At 33.1% G+C, this 19,998-nt stretch overlaps 2 protein-coding genes across 14 annotated transcripts in view; one reads left to right on the forward strand and one right to left on the reverse strand.

Moving 5' to 3' along the window:
• LOC127734608 (uncharacterized) overlaps positions 1 to 19,998 on the forward strand; it is a 120,788-nt gene that overhangs the window by 96,781 nt on the left and 4,009 nt on the right. For 3 of the 9 annotated variants that reach the window (XM_052244577.1, XM_052244579.1, XM_052244581.1), the window contains one exon: positions 9,002 to 9,157. The exons of 2 other annotated variants lie outside the window; for them this stretch is intronic. In XM_052244577.1, the coding sequence (XP_052100537.1) occupies positions 9,002 to 9,157 (156 nt within the window). Of the gene's footprint in view, positions 1 to 4,435; positions 5,115 to 9,001; positions 9,158 to 19,998 lie in introns of all 9 variants that reach the window. 4 more of the 9 variants (XM_052244576.1, XM_052244575.1, XM_052244572.1 and 1 more) reach the window with 2 other exon arrangements.
• LOC127734602 (phosphatidylinositol 3-kinase catalytic subunit type 3-like) overlaps positions 1 to 19,998 on the reverse strand; it is a 123,842-nt gene that overhangs the window by 71,354 nt on the left and 32,490 nt on the right. The window lies entirely within an intron of this gene.

The raw sequence follows: 19,998 nt of genomic DNA on the forward strand, positions 1-19,998 counted from the left end.
TAGACTGGACCTTTGTCCCATACATAATGCATCAACTGATAAAACTAGGGGGTTAAATGACCTTAACTACCCACGAGGGTCTCGCACAGTAGGTTTTAACTGATAAAGGATCATTACTCAATTATGATTTGTAGTTGTTTAGAATATGACCTAAACAGAAAATTTGACCAAAGTCATTCATGCATAAAAATGAAGATTAAGGTGACCCAACACAATTCTTCAAATGACAAAATTATTTCTGTTTAACTGGTGGTTTTTAAAGTCTATACCTAACATAAAACTTAACTACAGACATTCCTGTGTTAAGTGAAGGCCATTGTAATATAATGTGAGTGTAGAACTTTACTAAATACATCATTCATTTATAATTTGTATTGCTTTGATCTGGACCTCGTTAAAAAACATCAGCTAGATGGATAAACAAACACATAAACAGACAAACCACCAATCACTATTTCCCCTCCCTGACTTTGTTGGGTGAGGGGAGAATAATTAAATCAATATCAGTGATTGAGATTAACTTATTATTGCTATTTGGAACGATAGCGGGCAAATTTGTATATCTGATTACCAAAACATTTCATGAAAATAAATGTCTTTGTCTTCTTTTACTGGCCTCATATATAAGCACACTATGTTCATTCTAATATTTACATATTCCTTAAAAAACTTACAAGAAATTTTTCCAGTTTGGCCATGACACTTTTTTAATTTTGGATTGAGCACTTGAAATAAAATACCTTCCTATCAATTTATTATCAAATATAAGAATAATTTCAATTTCAAATGCCACTTTACAATCAATATAGCTTTAAAACAATTAAAAATTTGACTGTTGTATTCCTTTAAAGGCAGTCCCTAGCACCCATAAATCCTGGATCAGCACCAGTCATCAAGTTCAAAACTTTCACATATTTTTAATGCTAAAAAAACACACAAAAAAACAAAAAGAAACACATATACGAGCCAACTGACAGTAGCAAATCAGGGGCGGGTCCAGGTAAGGGCATAATGGGCGTACGCCCCCCCTTTTCAAAAAAAAAAAAAAAAAAAAACTATTGTTATCTGCTTATATTTTATTGAATATGGCAATTTATCATATTCATTAATTAAACACATACTCTGATTTCTTTTATACTGATTCCCCCATCCGATGGGTGACTTGGACACCTTTTTTAAACAACCAAAGCGGTAAGTAAATCTATACATAAAATGGTTGTTTTGTGTGACACTTCCCCAATGGCCATTCTACATCTACCCGGGGGATACTCGCTATATATATGATACCGGGTATGTTCCGACAAACGGGGTTGCATTTTCAGCTAAATTGTCTGAAATGGGGTTATGTTTTTTTCGCCTTGCATTGGAAGGGGTCAGATTTGACTATCTAGAACGGGGTATTATAAATACAATGTTACACTATTGTTTCAGATAAGGGTGAAGGTTTGGTACCATTAAAACGTTTAAACCCGCTGCAACTGTTTGCACCTGTCCTAAGTCAGGAATCTGATGTTTAGCAGTTGTCGTTTGTTGATGTGGTTCATAAGTGTTTCTTATATAGATTAGACCGTTGGTTTTCCCGTTTCAATGGTTTAACACTAGTAATTTTTTGGGCCCTTTATAGCTTGCTGTTCGGTGTGAGCCAAGGCTCCGTGTTGAAGACCGTACTTTGACCTATAATGGTTTACTTTTATAAATTGTGACTTGGATGGAGAGTTGTCTCATTGGCACTCATACCACATCTTTTTATATCTACTAAATTGAAAACAACGTTCAAACCTATGATTGCGTTGGATAAAAAACGCAATTTTTATACGTGTGCATGCAAAACAAATTTCTTGGTAAAGGGGTTTAAATACAGCACAAACAACATTTTCCAAAAGACCAAAATAGTGAAAAGGTATATTTTAACAAAACGGGTATATATATATATCAAAAGTTCAGAAAAAGCTATCGTTAAAGATTTATTTTCCATTTGTCATGCCCATTTCATATAACCTTTTAACTGAATTTATAACTTCTCCCAAAGATTTGATATCCACATGTTAATCAATACATAATTTGAATGATCCGAAGGCAGACTATTTTCACCAATTTGTCTATATTGGAGTCTGTTATAATACTTCATAATTTGATGCTAAATTGTTGAAATCCAGGAGCTTCTGACCTTCCCCATGGACCCTATACCAGGGCAACCGGAATTACACCTCCCGTTCATAAAATCCTGGCCTAGGACTATTGAAATGTAAAGTAACGCCCTATACCCTAGAATTTGGAATCTCTCGTTATTGGTCTACTGCTGTTAAGATCTATCCAATCATTTTAATATACCATAGACAATTAATGGAGAGAATTTGGCATAAAAATATCAAACCCTGACACTTTAACTATAAAATATACATGCTCCAAGTCAAATAATCGTTATATTCGTGCATTTCACAATTATTTTATGTTTTTTAGCCAAAAAAAGGTCCAAAAAAACAGATTGTATTCTACGCCCCCTCTTTCAAATATCCTGGAAACGCCCCTGCAAATTTCTTATTTACTGTACAAGGAGTAACTAAATTAATGGATATTAATGTCCATATCAACCTTTTCTTCTCCTTTAAATCCCATATATCACAACTACAGATTTATACTCATAAATAAGCATACTATAGATAACAATAAATTGCTTCGCTGAGCGCAGCTGGATACGACTGCAGAGGTCCAACCCTGAACAGTTGGGGAAAATATGGACACAATATTCACGCTTGATACAGGTCTGAATTTGGATTGTAATTAAATATTTGACACATAACAGGTTTCTGACACAGAATAACTGTAGTCAAAGAACTTAGCTTTTGTGCAATACACTATGCTGTTGCGTATTGACCCAACCCCCCAACCCCCCACCTCCCCCCAAAAAAAGTTTTTTGGGGGGGGAGGTGGGGGTTGGGTCAAAATTGTCCCCCCCCCCTTTTCCCTTTTTCCAAAATTTTTTTTCATTCCCTCAAGATATGGTCATAATCCCATTTCAAATTTCTAATGGAGTTTGCAACCATAATTACCCATTTAAATACATCATGAAAGTCTTCAAATAGAAAATGACATATGGCTAAAATTAATATTAATTAATAGTAACTTCTAATTAAATTGACAGCTAATCACCTCAAGACAATACAAAATTTCTGTATACATAATTTACAAGCAGTGTAAGGGAGGTTATCCAAAATTGCACAACATTGTTCTTTAAATGTGATTGGATTACCTCCCTTACACTGCTTTTAAATTGTCTTAATTGTCCACTAACCAGGAAACCCTTGTTTTTCCCCCTTTTTTTGCCCCAAATTTCCTAAATGGTTTGAGCCATAACCCCCTGAAGTAAATCCTAACCATCCCTTTGTGGTATGGAAAATTGTGGTATAATTTCAGAGATATTAATACACTTAAACACAAGTTATTGTCTGGAAACTAGAAAAATGCTTATTTTGACCCCTTTTGGGCCCCTAATTCCTAAACTGTAGGGACTATAACCCCCAGAATCAATTCCAACCTTTCTTTTGTGGTTTAAAACCTTGTGTTTAAATTTCATAAAGATCCATTCACTTAAACTAAAGTTATTGTCCAGAAACCAAGTGTCCTCGGACGACGACGACAACGTGATACACAAATTTTTTGCGGTCAAATAAAAAATAGTAATTGCAATACCACACAACAGAGCAGTGGGCTGTTTTTTTTTCTTATTTAATATTTATATAACATTTTCGTACACAGATTATGAAATATCTCAATCATGCCATCATATATATAGTCAGGTAAACACAAACATATGTCAAGGGAATCAATCTCTCAATGCATGGAACAAAATTTTAAATTAAAGTGACTGAATGAGTAGACCCTGTTGTGACGAAGAAATTAAATGCAAAATCACACCCCAAAAAAAAAACCTTAACCCAATCTATGGGCAGCAATTCAAAAGAAAACAATTATATCTAACTCATAAGTTCAGCCGACTGAAATTATTTTTTTATTTCTATTCCTGGTGATAATAAATGAAGAACGTGTCAAGGGAACACAAATGTATTTGCTTGAAATATCCAGCCAATTCTGCAATTTTTCAATATACAAAACGCCATTATTATTAAACTCAAGTACGGAAACTAAATTTTTGATGTACAGACTGACCTACGTATGGATGTTCAGACAGACATAGGGACATTTGGACAGAATTAGGCACAGACGGACAAGGGTTAAATTAAATGCTCCTACCACCATGTCGGGGGCATAAAAAGGTATTTTACAAAAGAAGTTTGCATACTTAACTCATTATGGTAAACAATCATTAAGATAGGTTTCATTGGCTCTGAGAAAACTCCCAGACAAATATAGGTGGGAGTATAACAATAATAGTATAATTCAAGCTTATACTAGTATATCAAATATTTTTTTGTAGATTTGTGTTTTCAGAAATATTGTATTGAAATAGTATCTATTTTAGAACTATGGACAGAGAAGACAGAAGACGTTTCTTTATTATTGGGTCTGCAATACTAGAGGTTGTTACTCCATTGTTTAGACATAAGCTGGAGAACAATTACACTAACCATAGAGTAGGATGCTTGAAAGATTTTTTAAACAGTCAGCCAGTGGTTCATACCCTGTTCCATTTGAGACACAGATACATGATGTGCTGTAAAGACAATGCTAACTGTAAAACCAACCCAACCCTTCCAATCACCTACTGCCAATGGGACCTGTTGTATACAGAAAACCCAGGGCCAGGTCAACATTACTGTTACTGTAAATATACAGCTAAATCTGTCCAACTGGAGGATCTAGACATCACCCTGGCAGGACTTATTCTTCTAAACTGCTGCACTCTGGGGCCAGCCGAACAACAAGCAATCAAAATGCTCAGGCAGTACAAGAATGATTACTTAAGCCACAACACAAAATGTGGCATAACAAAACATGAATATGATGCATTGTGGCCACATCTCACACGTTTTGTCCTACAACTTGATCAAAGCAAACAAGATGAACTGGTCAGAATAAAGAACAGACCAATGGATGAACCACTTTGCACCAAATACTTCATTGATCTTTTGGATGTTCACAAGCAGCTGGATCAGGTATAACCATGTTATTAAGAAATACAGGAAAATATATAAATGGACTTGTTATATCACTTAGAAATAATTGTCATATTTTGGTAAGAAAAAGTTATCAAAAATATGAGGTGGTTTTTATACGACCGCAAAAATTGAAAATTTTTTGGTCGTATATTGGTATGACGTTGGCGTCGTCGTCGTCGTCGTCGTCATCTGGCGTCGTCCGGCGTCGTCCGAAGACGCATTGGTTTTCGCACTCTAACTTTAGTTTAAGTGAATGGATCTCCATGAAATTTTACCATAAGGTTCAATACCACGAAAGGAAGGTGGGGATTGATTTTGGGGGTTATGGTACCAACAGTTAAGGAATTAGGGGCCAAAAAGGGGCCAAAAATAAGCATTTTTGTAACTTCCAGACAATAACTTGTGTGTAAGTGTATGGATCTCTCTGACATTGTACCACAAGGTTCCATATCACAAAGGGAAGGCTGTAATTGATTTTGGGGGTAATTGCCTCAAAATTTTAGGAATTAGGGGCCAAAAAAGGGGCAAAAAACAAGCATTTTTCTAGTTTCATGACAATAACTTGTGTGTTAGTGTTTGGATATTTCTGAAATTGTACTACAAGGTTCCATATCACAAAGGGAAAGCTGGAATTGAGTTTGGGGGTAATTGCCTGAAACGTTTAGGAATTGGGGGCCAAAAAGGGGCCAAAAATAAGCATTTTTCTAGTTTCCAGACAATAACTTGTGTTCAAGTGTATGGATCTCTCTGAAATTGTACTGCAAGGTACCATACCACAAAGGGAAGGCTGGGATTGAGTTTGGGGGTGATGAATCATAAGGGGGTTCAAAAAATTTGGGGGGGGGGGGGATTTTTTTTTTTCTTTTTTTCCTTTTTTTTTTCTTTTAAAATTTTCCATTTTAAGTTGGTTATTTCTGATTAATATTTAAAAGCAAATAATAATGATATGGTAGGAGATACACACCAAACAGGATGTGTAAATTATTATATAATAAGTATTGTGCAATAGCAAGAAATTTTCAATTGCACAGTATTGCACAATTGCAAGAAATCTTCAATTGCACAGTATTGCGCAATAGCAAGAAATCTTCAATTGCACAGTATTGCGCAATAGCAAGAAATATCCAATAGCACAATATTGCGCAATAGCAAGAAATTGTCAATTGTACAGTATTGCACAATAGCAAGAAATATTCAATTGCACAGTATTGTGCAAAAGAAGATACTTCCTATAAATTGCTTATTTCTTGATCAATTTCAATGGGGTTTTATTCTTGAATTCTTGGGGTTCTTTAATATGCTGAATCTAACCGTGTATTAAGTTTTTGGATTTTGGGCCCCGTTTTTAAATTGGTCCACATTGAGGTCCAAAGGGTCCAAAATTTAACTTTGTTTGATTTCATCAAAAATTGAATTATTGGGGTTCTTTGATATGCCGAATCTAACCGTGTATTTAGATTCTTAATTTTTGGTTCTGTTTTCAAATTGGTCTACATTAAGGTCAAAAGGGTCCAAAATTAAACTTAGTTTGATTTTAACAAAAATTGAATTTTTAGGGTACTTTGATATGCTGAATCTAAACATGTATTTAGATTTTTGATTATGGGCCCAGTTTTCAAGTTGGTCCAAATCGGGGTCCAAAATTAAACTTTGTTTGATTTCAACAAAAATTGAATATATGGGGTTCTTTGATATGCTGAAACTAACCATGTATTTAGATTTTTGATTTTTGGGCCCCATTATCAACTTTGTCCACATTGAGGTCAAAAGGGTCCAAAATTAAACTTTGTTTGATTTCATCAAAAATTGAATTCTTGGGGTTCTTTGATATGCTGAATCTAACCATGTATTTAGATTTTTTATTTGTGGAACCGCTATCAAATTGGTTCATATTGAGGTCAAAAGGGTCCAAAATTAAACTTTGTTTGATTTCATCAAAAATTGAATTATTGGGGTTCTTTGATATGCCAAATCTAACCGTGTATTTAGATTTTTAATTTTGGGTCCCGTTTTTAAATTGGTCTACATTAAGGTCCAAAGGGTCCAAAATTAAACTTAGTTTGATTTTAACAAAAATTGAATTCTTGGGGTTCTTTGATATGCTGAATCTAAACATGTGTTTAGATTTTTGATTATGGGCCCAGTTTTCAAGTTGGTCCAAGTTGGGGTCCAAAATTAAACTTTGTTTGATTTCAACAAAAATTGAATATATGGGGTTCTTTGATATGCTGAATCTAAACATGTATTTAGATTTTAGATTTTTGGCCCAGTTTTCAAGTTGGTCCAAATTGGGGTCCAAAATTAAACTTTGTTTGATTTCAACAAAAATTGAATATATGGGGTTCTTTGATATGCTGAATCTTACCATGTATTTAGATTTTTTATTTGTGGGCCCGCTATCAAATTGGTTCATATTGAGGTCAAAAGGGTCCAAAATTAAACTTTGTTTGATTTCATCAAAAATTTAATTATTGGGGTTCTTTGATATGCCAAATCTAACCGTGTATTTAGATTTTTAATTTTGGGTCCCGTTTTTTAAATTGGTCTACATTAAGGTCCAAAGGGTCCAAAATTAAACTTAGTTTGATTTTAACAAAAATTGAATTTTTGGGGTTCTTTGATATGCTGAATCTAAACATGTGTTTAGATTTTTGATTATGGGACCAGTTTTCAAGTTGGTCCAAGTTGGGGTCCAAAATTAAACTTTGTTTGATTTTAACAAAAATTGAATATATGGGGTTCTTTGATATGCTGAATCTAAACATGTATTTAGATTTTAGATTTTTGGCCCAGTTTTCAAGTTGGTCCAAATTGGGGTCCAAAATTAAACTTTGTTTGATTTCAACAAAAATTGAATATATGGGGTTCTTTGATATGCTGAATCTTACCATGTATTTAGATTTTTTATTTTGTGGGCCTGCTATCAAATTGGTTCATATTGAGGTCAAAAGGGTCCAAAATTAAACTTTGTTTAATTTTAACAAAAATTGAATTTTTGGGGTTCTTTGATATGCTGAATCTAAACATGTGTTTAGATTTTTGATTATGGGACCAGTTTTCAAGTTTGTCCAAGTTGGGGTCCAAAATTAAACATTGTTTGATTTCAACAAAAATTGAATATATGGGGTTCTTTGATATGCTGAATCTAACCATGTATTTTGATTTTGGACATTTGACCATAATAGGTAAATTAAAAAAAATTGAAGTTCTTAGACCACATTCTTTCTGTGTCAGAAACCTATGCTGTGTCAAATATTTAATCACAATCCAAATTCAGAGCTGTATCAAGCTTGAATGTTGTGTCCATACTTGCCCCAACTGTTCAGGGATTCGACCTCTGCGGTCGTATCAAGCTGCGCCCAGCAAAGCATTTTATTTATTTGTTCTGTTGGTTGATGGCGACTAACGTTTGTTTTTTTTCAGTTTTTATGGACTTCCCCCATTTTGAATATGCCTTGGGAATTTTGTTTTACTTTTTCACTTTTTTTTCTTTGAGGGAACATTCAAACACATATATATGGTATATAAATCATAATCAAGATTTCTTATCAATCATAACTATTTAAAATAGAAGTGCCTTGAACTATTCAAAATTTTGGAGGGACTAACAAAATACATTGACTTTATCAGATTTCAACATAAGTATTTACAATAAATCAAGGTTCATTTGTATAAAGATTAATGTGAATTATTAAGAAAATAATACTCCAATGACATTTACTATAATCTGGTAATAAGAGATTGGAAATATTTTGATAAAACATCCATCTGAAAAGCTACACAATCTGATATATTTTAATTAGTCAATTACCATGAAATTTGCACTGAATCATTACTCGCTTCTCTTTTATTATAAAATGTCTAATAAAACCTTCTTTTATTAGATTGCACTAACAGTTCAAGAGCTGAATTCTTCATTTCAAGCATTAAGCACAACAGTCCATGGACTTAATACATCCTTACAAGGAATAGGATGGAATATGCATGGATCATTCCAGGGAGTGAACACAACCTTACAAGGAATACAGACATCAATGAACGTAAGTTTTTATGTTAAAAAATGGCTTTACTATCAGCTAACATCAACTAAACTGACTCAAATAGTTCTATTACTTTATGACAAATTTGTATAAATTTTTTCTACCATTTTCAAAAAAATATATCAAAGATTCAAACATTTGTCAAATGGTGGGGTTGCTCTATAACCATGAAATAATTCCTCAAACAATTCCATAATAGCAGGTGCACAATTTCAACATATGTGCAATCTTCTTGTGAAGTTTTTGGGATCTGGGTTGAAAACTGTACGGAGGAGGAGCTGATTGCACAAACTAGGTTCCAACTTTTTCCACCAAACATTACCATACTATAAGCCGCTTTTGGACTTTGTACAACCCTGCCACTAAAACAAAGATTAACAAAAACTTTTTGCTCTGAAAATCAGTTTTGCCTCTTTAAAATACCACTCTTAAAGGGGCACTAGCTGTTAAATTCATGTTCACCGATTTTAATCAAATTCTCATATTTGATTGATAACAATGTAAAACAATTATCCAAATGATCAAAAGTCTAAAATAAACAATTAACAGGGCACGGGCATGAAAATACTTAGCTGCGTTTTGTGTGTATTTTTGTCTAGACGCCATCTAATTAACTATCGAGTTGACCTCTCAAGTCATCCGATGACCATATAAGCGATGTAAACATAAATATAGATATAAATAGATTAAGCAAACTCGTGCTGTTGGATTTTTCTAGGTCTATTTAATTTCATATTATAGATGAAAAATAAATGTTTATCATCGTTTTTACCTGTATAAGAATGATTTTTTGTGGATCGAATCAGTCAATCAATGATTTACCTTTGTTTCACTTTCAATGTTGACATTCTTTTCCTTTAAATAACTTTACACATACAATTCACGTGTTATCCCTCTCAAGCTAAGGGGTTAAATTGAAGTTCATATGAATACGGATGCCATGAGGTCGAATTATTCACTTGCAAGTGAATAATTCATAACCAATGTTTTTTAGCTTATTTTGACAAAATTGAACCATACTGGCTGCTAAAAGCGAATTATTATTTCACTACTTCCATTTCATTAATGATTGAGCAAAAAAAAATAATTTATTAGATTTTTTATATATCTCGTAGCTAGTGCCCCTTTAATGTTGATGGGGAAAGATTAAAAGTTAAAAATATTGTATTCACAGTTTTTATCTAACTATCAGTCTGAAGAGGGTCTGATATTAAAAAAAAAGTGTTAATTTGTCTTTTTGACAAAACAAATAATTATGTTTACTTGTATGAAACCCCATCCACAAAGCACTAAATCAGTGATTTCTTTTTTATGTCAAACAATTCCTACTTTCCATGAGTGTAAATCCATATATATATAACAAGATTAAACAATTTAAATTTTTGCATTTATCAAATATTTTTTTTCAATAATCAAAGGGAGCAAGAAGAGGACACTTCAACTTATTTTTAATTAAAAATGAAACTCTTTAACAGAATTTTAATTTATGTTTGTTCTTATGTTGACTTTATATAAAAAAAAAGACAATAACTGTTTAGTGTCTTTATTCTGCAATTGATTTTGTACATTGTTTTTGCTTTGAACGACAGAAAAACTCACATTTATTGCATTTATTTTCGATTTAAAATATATTAGTTTCTGTTTATTTACATTTGAGGCTTAGTAATATTACAAAAAAGCTGATGGGTATGCCAAAAAGAATCTCTCATGGTCAACAATAATACATCGCTCAAAGTAAATAATTATTTATTATAACATAAAAACTAATTTCAGCAGTAAAAACAAATAAGAAAACATTGTCCAATTTAAAACAAAAGTGTATGATTTGTCCTAAGCTTCAGAATTTTGAACTGAGCGTGACATTCACTGAACTTGCTGAAATTGACATTGTTGCATGATTGATTATGTGTGTTACACATGTACACATTCAAGTTTTGAACTTGGAAGATTGGAGCCATAGAAAATGGAACTAATCCTGCTGTTCACGTTTGTCTGTTAGCAGAAAATGGGTTTATTTCAAATTACTCAAAAGAAATGCTTGAAAACAAAAAGAACGTAAATTAATCTATAGTTCACACAAGGTCAAGCAATACGTCATTGGAATGCTACTGCAATACACATTCTGAGGTCACGAAGGTTCATACAACACTCGTCAACAGCAATACACAAACGTTGTCCAGCAGTGGGCAGAGCTATAAAGCAATACAGATACAAGCTAGCGATATCTGTTGGGCTGTTAATGTATGATAAGACACCCAATTGCAGGATAAAAACAGGTAGCAAAGGATCAACAAGAATTTATGTGTTGATGTACCTCGCATACCCTATTCATATTTCAAAGTATCAGATAACATGAAGATGGTATCTGACCAAACAAGCAAACACTTTTACAACTCACCACTATGGATCTACTGACCAAACATGAAGTTATTCTGCTAAGTAGTTTTATGAAGAAATTTAAGTTCCCTCAGCATATTGAAAATTTTAAAGTACCAGAAAACTTGCTAAGAATACTCTGACAAAAACATGTGTTGGATAAACAGACAGACAGATGATCAGACAAGGTGAATGCAAAATAGCCCCACTTTTAAGAGAGGTATAAATAAATGCAATCATGCTGTCATAAAAAATTTGGTTACTTATACATCCTTGTCTTTCAAATTTTTGGCATTGTGCGTTCCTGATGAAGGTTAATTCAGAACAGCGCTTCGGACGCATGAAATTCATAACGTATTGTTTTCATTTTTTACAGCACTGGGTTGATACCTCTGCTGGTGGACTATCAGTCTCAGAGGGTATCATCAGCTCAATAGTCAGTACTACAGTACTGATATGATATTAACAATCCTTTCTAAAATTGTCCTTTTATAAATTTTGAAATTATTTAAGGTTTTCTTTCAACTCACTCATGCAAAGTTGACCTTGAATGGATTTGGCTATTATATTAAGTCCTTTTTGTTGGTATAGCTCTTCAACTGTTTCGGTTCTTATACATCCTTGGCTTTCAAATATTTATTAGCATTGTGCGTTTCTGGTGATGATAAACCCAGAAAAGCGCTTCTTAGGCATGAAATTTATAACGCGTTGTTTTCATTTTTTTAAATATACACTTTATGATTTTCAAGTGCTTTTTGGAGCCACAATTATAGATAACATGCCAATATCAAGTTCAATAAATGTTACAGTGTATCAACATAAACAACACCTCTTAAATAAATGTTTACTGGGTTCTTGCCTGTGCTTGATATTCCTTACAATTCTTTTTGACACCTATTTACATGTTCATTGACAAAAAAACTCCCAAAAGATACCAGGCTTAAAGTTTTGAAATGAAAACACACATAAGAAAAAATAAGATGCACTAAGAGTACATGGTACGCACTTATTGTGCATATCGAAATTGTTTCAAAAATAAAATGTGATATTTAATTTAAAAGGCATTTAATAAGAGGCAAATAAAATGGCTCTATAGAAAAACATCCATAAGGATACCCCTTAGGCATAAATGTATGGTATTGATCAAAGCATAAAATAGCTATTTTCATCAATTTCAACATATATGTAAAGTTGTCAGTAATTAAATCAAAACAAACTCTAGTTATGGTGCGACACAGGAAACGTTTATCCATTTATTTGATGTGTTTGAGCTTTTGATTTTGCCATTGGATTAGGGACTTTCCGTTTGAAATTTCCTCAGAGTTCGGTATTTTTTTTATTTTACTTTTTACTTAAATCTGACTTTTAAATACCATCAACTGTTGTACAGAAAAACTGAAAATTAAAAAAATCCTAAGGGAGTTTCCCTTTACCAATCCCAACAATTATGTAAAGTGAAAAATTTCCTTAATTCAAATGGTCAAACACCTCAAACATAATGTTGTGTCAAAATTACATGTAAATTGCTTAAAGCAAATTGAGATATGGTACGTAGTGATGAAGGACTGACTGAAGGACATTGGTATACTGTATTATCTTACCTTCTATACATTTCTAGGAATATGATTGGTTAAAAACAACCGTATGGACACCGTGTATATTTCATATTAGGTTAGTAGGCAGGGCATATTTCAGTACACAGTTAGTAGTGGTGTTACATCCCTTTATAAAAACAACACGGTGTTGAGGAAAAATCTGAAAGGTTTCAACAGACGAAGAAATTGATGATGAACGACTGAAATAAATTCATAAAACACATTTCAAGCTTACAAGTTAAATTGTTATTGTTGGCATTTGTTTTTGTATAGACAAATGGAAGTAGGTTCTTAATACTAAGTATTGAAGACTTAATCACTTTGCTAGGCCACTAGTCTAAATAACACATGTTAAGATAGTCGGTAAGATAAATTCGTTACACAGTGTGATAAGTGACCTAATACTATATATATATGGGATCAGTAAATTCCATATGGGGATTCGAGCTTCTCTCTCACCCCATATGGAATTTACTGACCCCATATATATATCGTATTAGGTCACCAGCTCACTATGTAACTAATAATAGGTCCCATCTTTGACAGGCATATAAAAAATAAAAATGAGAAATTGTAATGAATATACCATTTTTTAAACAGGTAAAAATGAATATTTCATACAGTATTGACATCATATAAACTAGAGAAAAAGGAAATGTCAGCAAAGGCTCCACTTGGACATTTTTACGTGAGGCAAAAAGAATGATGCATAACAATTCAAGATGTGTTCTCAATTAATGTGTTTTGTTAAAATCCCAGCACTATGACATATGCATATATTTTGGAGGGAATTTTCGTAAGAAGTGGGTAACCAATAATTTTGACACTGAGAATCATTCCCTATAAGAAAATGATACCTTTTTCATTTAAATTCCAGCAAGAATTAGAAATGTGAGTCTCTGAATTTATCATTTTTATAAGAAAAACCTCATATTTCAAATCAATTTTTGATGACATCATTCTACATTAAGATGCTTCTCAAAATTTTTAACAGAGTAAGTTTTTACCATTTTTTTTAATTTGTCTATCTTTTTGAAATTACTTTTAAATACACTTACATATCAGTTTTTGTGAAAATCCTATTATAAGAAGACATTTCTCAAAATTCGTGATTTTTCACAAAAACAAGAGTTTTTTTCCCAAATGAATGAGCCGAATTTCACCAAAATAAAATATGCACATAAACATATTATGTATAATAACTGTGCAAAATTTAATTACATCCTACCTTTACCTTTTGAGTTTTTGCGTTTACAAAAGATTTTCCAAAAATAAATCAAATTTCGCCAAAATATGATATGCCCATCTACATATTGTACACAACAACTGTGCAAAATTTCATTACCCTCATACCTTCACTTTTGGAATTTGTGTTTACAAAAGACATTTATCAAAATTTGTAATTTTTTAACAAAAAACTAAGTTATTTTCAAAAATTAATGAGCCAAATTTCACAAAAATATGATTTGCACATCTACATATTATTCACAACTGTGCAAAATGTCATTGGCCTCCTACCTTTACGTTTGGAGTCATTGTTGATGGACAGACAGACAGACGGGATGAAAACTATAGGAATCCTGCATTCACGATGCTAGGCCCTAATTACTGCAATGATATTCCAAGTTTAAAGTTTAAGTGTGTGACAAATATGCATATAATATTACATTATAGTATTAGTATAATCAAAGCCTTAAAGGCTGTTAAAGCAATTGCTGCCAAGTTAATTTTTGTGACTTTTATTATTTATCCACATATAAGAGAATTAAACCTGACAGAAGTCTTGTCTAGTGAGAAGTAAGGATGTTATAACTTTATATCAATAAAAGACTTTTTATTTAGGGCCTAGCTGAGGCCCACTTCCAGGTGCAGGATTTTCTCGCTGCGTTGAAGACCCATTGGTGGCCTTCGGTTGTTATCTGCTCTTTGGTTTGGTTGTTGTCTCTTTGACATATTCCCCATTTCCATTCTCAATTTTATCAAGCAAAAAGTCATTTTTACAATGTTTTACATTTCCAAGGGGGACGACTTGTTTACCAGGCTAACAGTGGAGGCAAATATATGTGTGAAAAACATATTACTCGCCAAGAAATCATGATTGATTATCCCTTACTGGGCAATAATTTACATGAGAATCCATGCACCTTCCAGGCTTCATTATCTTTATTGCTTTAATTTTAATAATATCAAAATTAGTTTCAATTCAATCATTCAGTTGATGATTTCAACTTTCGTGACGTGAATGTTCTACCGAACTATAGTTTTTTTTAATAAGAATCATTCATTCATACATACCAATTAAACTTTTTATACGCCCGTTTAAGGGACGTATTATGGTATACCGTTGTCCGTCTGTCCGTCCGTCTGTCCTTCTGTCTGTCCGTCCGTCCGTCCTTCATCAACATCTTGGACAATAACTCTCAAAAACTCTTTCAGCAATTCGCATGAAACTTTAATGAAATGTTTTTATCTATTGACCTGAGCTCCCTTTCGTTTTTTATAAATTTTAGATTTTCAGTTTCCTAGAATTGGGGTTTTTATGCCCCCGCCATGGCGGTGGGGGCATTAAGTTTTACCCTTGTCTGCCTGTACGTACGTACGTACGTATGTACGGAAATTGGTTTCCGTTCTCTAACTTCAGTTTGCCTCAACCAAATGTTATGAAACTTATACACAATGCTTATTACCACAAAACACAGATCAAGTTTGAATTTTGGTGGCATCACTCTAACCGTTCTAGAGTTATGCCCCTTTATAAATGGAAAAATTGCAAAATTTTTAGTTTCCGTTCTCTAACTTAAGTTTGCCTCAACCAAATGTTATGAAACTTATACACAATGCTTATTACCACAAAACACAGATCAAGTTTGAATTTTGGTGGCATCACTTTAACCGTTCTAGAGTTATGCCCCTTTATAAATGGAAAAATTGCAAAATTTTTAGTTTCCGTTCTCTAACTTAAGTTTGCCTCAACCAAATGTTATGAAACTTATACACAATGCTTATTACCACAAAACACAGATCAAGTTTGAATTTTGGTGGCATCACTTTAACCGTTCTAGAGTTATGCCCCTTTATAAATAGAAAGATTGCAAAATTTTTAGTTTCCATTCTGTAACTTAAGTTTGCCCCTTCCAAACATTATGAAATCTATATACAATATTCATTACCACAAAACTAAGATCAAGTACAAATTTTGTGTTTCCGTTTTCTAACTTAAGTTTGCCTCAACCAAATGTTATGAAACTTATACACAATGCTTATTACTACATAATACAGATTATGTACGAAATTTGGTGGCGACACTTTTACCATTCTTGAGTTATGTCCATTTATAAACATAAAAATTGTTGAATTTTTCGTTCTCTAACTTTAGTTTGTCTCAACCAAATGTTATAAAACTTATACACAACCATTCTAAAGTTATGCGTGTTTACAAATAGAAAAATTGCTGAATTTTTAGTTTCTGTTCTCTACTTAAGTTAGCCTCAACCAAATGTTATGAGACTTACACACAATGCTTATTACCACAAAACTCAGATCAAGTTCAAATTTGGGTAGCGTCACTTTTACCGTTCTTCAGTTATGTCCCTTTATAACTATATGATATGCAAGCGGGGGCATCATCTGTGTCCACATGTGGACACTATCCACATTTATTTTCAATTAAAAAAGGGTGATTTTCCAGTTTTCGGACATTAACTCAACAAGAGTGCACACGCTGAAATGTCTCGCCTTCTTTACTAATCATTGATATTATGTTGATAGTCCTAAATATAAAGCTTTATTACAACTGTCACATAAACTTAACATTAACCAAGTAAACTAAACATTGACCAATGAACCATGAAAATGAGGTCAAGGTCAGATGAACCATGCTAGGCAGGCATGTACAGCTAACAATTCTTCCATACAACAAATATAGTTGACCTATTGCTTATAGTTTAAGAAAAACACACCAAAACACAAAAACTTAACACTGAGCAATGAACCTTGAAAATGAGGTCAAGGTCAAATAAAACCTGTGTGACTGCCAAATAGATCAAAAAATATTTCCATACACCAAATATAGTTGAACTATTGCATATAGTATTAGAAAAAAAGACCAAAACTCAAAAAACTTAACTTTGACCACTGAACCATGAAAATGAGGTCAAGGTCAGATGACACCTGCCCGCTAGACATGTACACCTTACAATCATTCCATACACCAAATATAGTAGACCTATGGCATACAGTATAAGAAAAACAGACCAAAACACAAAAACTTAACTATAACCACTGAACCATGAAAATGAGGTCAAGGTCAGATGACACCGGCCAGTTGGACATGTACACCTTACAGTCCTTCCATACACCGAATATACTAGACCTATTGCTTATAGTATCTGAGATATGGACTTGACCACCAAAACTTAACCTTGTTCATTGATCCATGAAATGAGGTCGAGGTCAAGTGAAAACTGTCTGACGGGCATGAGGACCTTGCAAGGTACGCACATACCAAATATAGTTGAACTATTGCATATAGTATTAGAAAAAAAGACCAAAACTCAAAAAACTTAACTTTGACCACTGAACCATGAAAATGAGGTCAAGGTCAGATGACACCTGCCCGCTAGACATGTACACCTTACAATCATTCCATACACCAAATATAGTAGACCTATGGCATACAGTATAAGAAAAACAGACCAAAACACAAAAACTTAACTGTAACCACTGAACCATGAAAATGAGGTCAAGGTCAGATGACACCTGCCAGTTGGACATGTACACCTTACAGTCCTTCCATACACCGAATATACTAGACCTATTGCTTATAGTATCTGAGATATGGACTTGACCACCAAAACTTAACCTTGTTCACTGATCCATGAAATGAGGTCGAGGTGAAGTGAAAACTGTCTGACGGGCATGAGGACCTTGCAAGGTACGCACATACCAAATATAGTTATCCTATTACTTATAATAAGAGAGAATCTAACATTACAAAAAATCTTAACTTTTTTTTCAAGTAGTCACTGAACCATGAAAATGAGGTCAAGGACATTGGACATGTGACTGACGGAAACTTCGTAACATGAGGCATCCATATACAAAGTATGAAGCATCCAGACCTTCCACCTTCTAAAATATAAAGCTTTTAAGAAGTTAGCTAACACCGCCGCCGCCGCCGGATCACTATCCCTATGTCGAGCTTTCGGCGACAAAAGTCGCAGGCTCGACAAAAACACTTTAACAAATATTCAAATTTCAGATTTACCGTTTCCGAGTTTTGGGGTTTTATTCATTAAAAAAGGGGGGATTTTCCAGTTTTCGCACAATAACTCAAAAACAATTTCACCAATTTGCAAGAAACTTTGGTGAATTGTTTATTTCTATCGACATGAGCTTCCTTTTGATTTTTATAAATTTTAGACTGTAAGTTTCAAATTTATGGGGTTTAATTCATTACAAAAAGGGGATTTTCCAGTTTTCGGACAAGAACTCAAAAATGCTTTCAGCGTTTTTAATGAAACTTTGGTAAATTGTTTATATCTATTGTTGTAAGCTCCCTTTTGATTTTTAAAAATTTTAGATTTTACGTTTCCGAGTTATAAGATTTTATTCATAAATAAAGGGGTGATTTTCAAGATTTTGGATAATATCCTTAAAGTGCTTAGAGCAGTTTTCATTAAACTTTGATGACTGATTTATATCTATTAAGATAACCTCCCTTTAGTTTTTTTTATAAATTTCTGATATAACATTGAGAAGTTATTGAACTTTATTTGTTTATACTATAATAGTCTGACAACAGATTTACTAAGTATTGAGCAAAAGCACAGTGTATTGCACAACAAGAAGAAATCTTTAATTAAATATAAATTCAATTCATATTACCAATTTCAAGTTCTTTGACTACATTTATTCAGAAACCTATAATATGTCAAGTATTTAATTACAATCCAAATTAAGACCTGTATCAAGCTTGAATATTGTGTCCATTTTTGCCCCAACTGTTCAGGGTTGGACCTCTGCGGGCGTATCCACCTGCGCTCAGCGAAGCAGTTTATAGAAGATGGGACCAGCTTCTGAAATTTTCATGAAATGCACGTAATGTTTTATCCCTTTCATCACTAAGGCCGGAGTTTTTTTGATTTGTTGGTTTACGGATTTTTCACATGAAAAAGTCCGGTCGGTTGGTAGGAAAAAAAGAAAAATTACAAGACATAAACATGTAAAAAATTAATATATATTTCAGTTTACTAGCAATATTTTTGATACGCTACTTAGTCATCATTTCTTAAATCTTAGTCCCAAACATTATTGCTCAGCTGTTTTAAACATACAATATGTGCCGTCGTCATATAATTTGGAAAAAGGGGTATCACGGACAAACGTGAAATTAAATCATCATTTCACAAACAAGAAAAACAGCTCCACGTTGCTTTTTATCGACTTTCAGGAAACATGGTCAATAATGATCTTCAAGCTCAAAAACTTGTGAAATAAAATTGCAAACACGTCGACTTTACCAGATCCGTGTCAAAAACGAAGAAGAATCGTTCACTGACATCATTTGTCATGCATTCCCGTTTTTGATATACAAATGGACGTACTTTTTATTCAATCTATGAAACAAGAAAATTCCAAATTGTTTGTGAATATCTCATACTCTTAACTTGGTGTTCGATATTTTTGTGATTTTACTTCTCGCATTTGGACCAGTCCATTTCATCTATAACATGATCAATAAATCTTACAGAATTATGACAAAAAAGGAAAACGAACTTATTGTTATGTGTTTTTTAACACAGGTTTCGTTCCGCAAAATTATTTGCGCAAACAAAATTACAAGGTCAATTATGTTTGTTTAGTTTTAGA

The sequence above is a fragment of the Mytilus californianus genome, unplaced genomic scaffold (assembly GCF_021869535.1).
Source record: "Mytilus californianus isolate M0D057914Y unplaced genomic scaffold, xbMytCali1.0.p SCAF_3, whole genome shotgun sequence".
Classification (NCBI taxonomy): domain Eukaryota; kingdom Metazoa; phylum Mollusca; class Bivalvia; order Mytilida; family Mytilidae; genus Mytilus; species Mytilus californianus.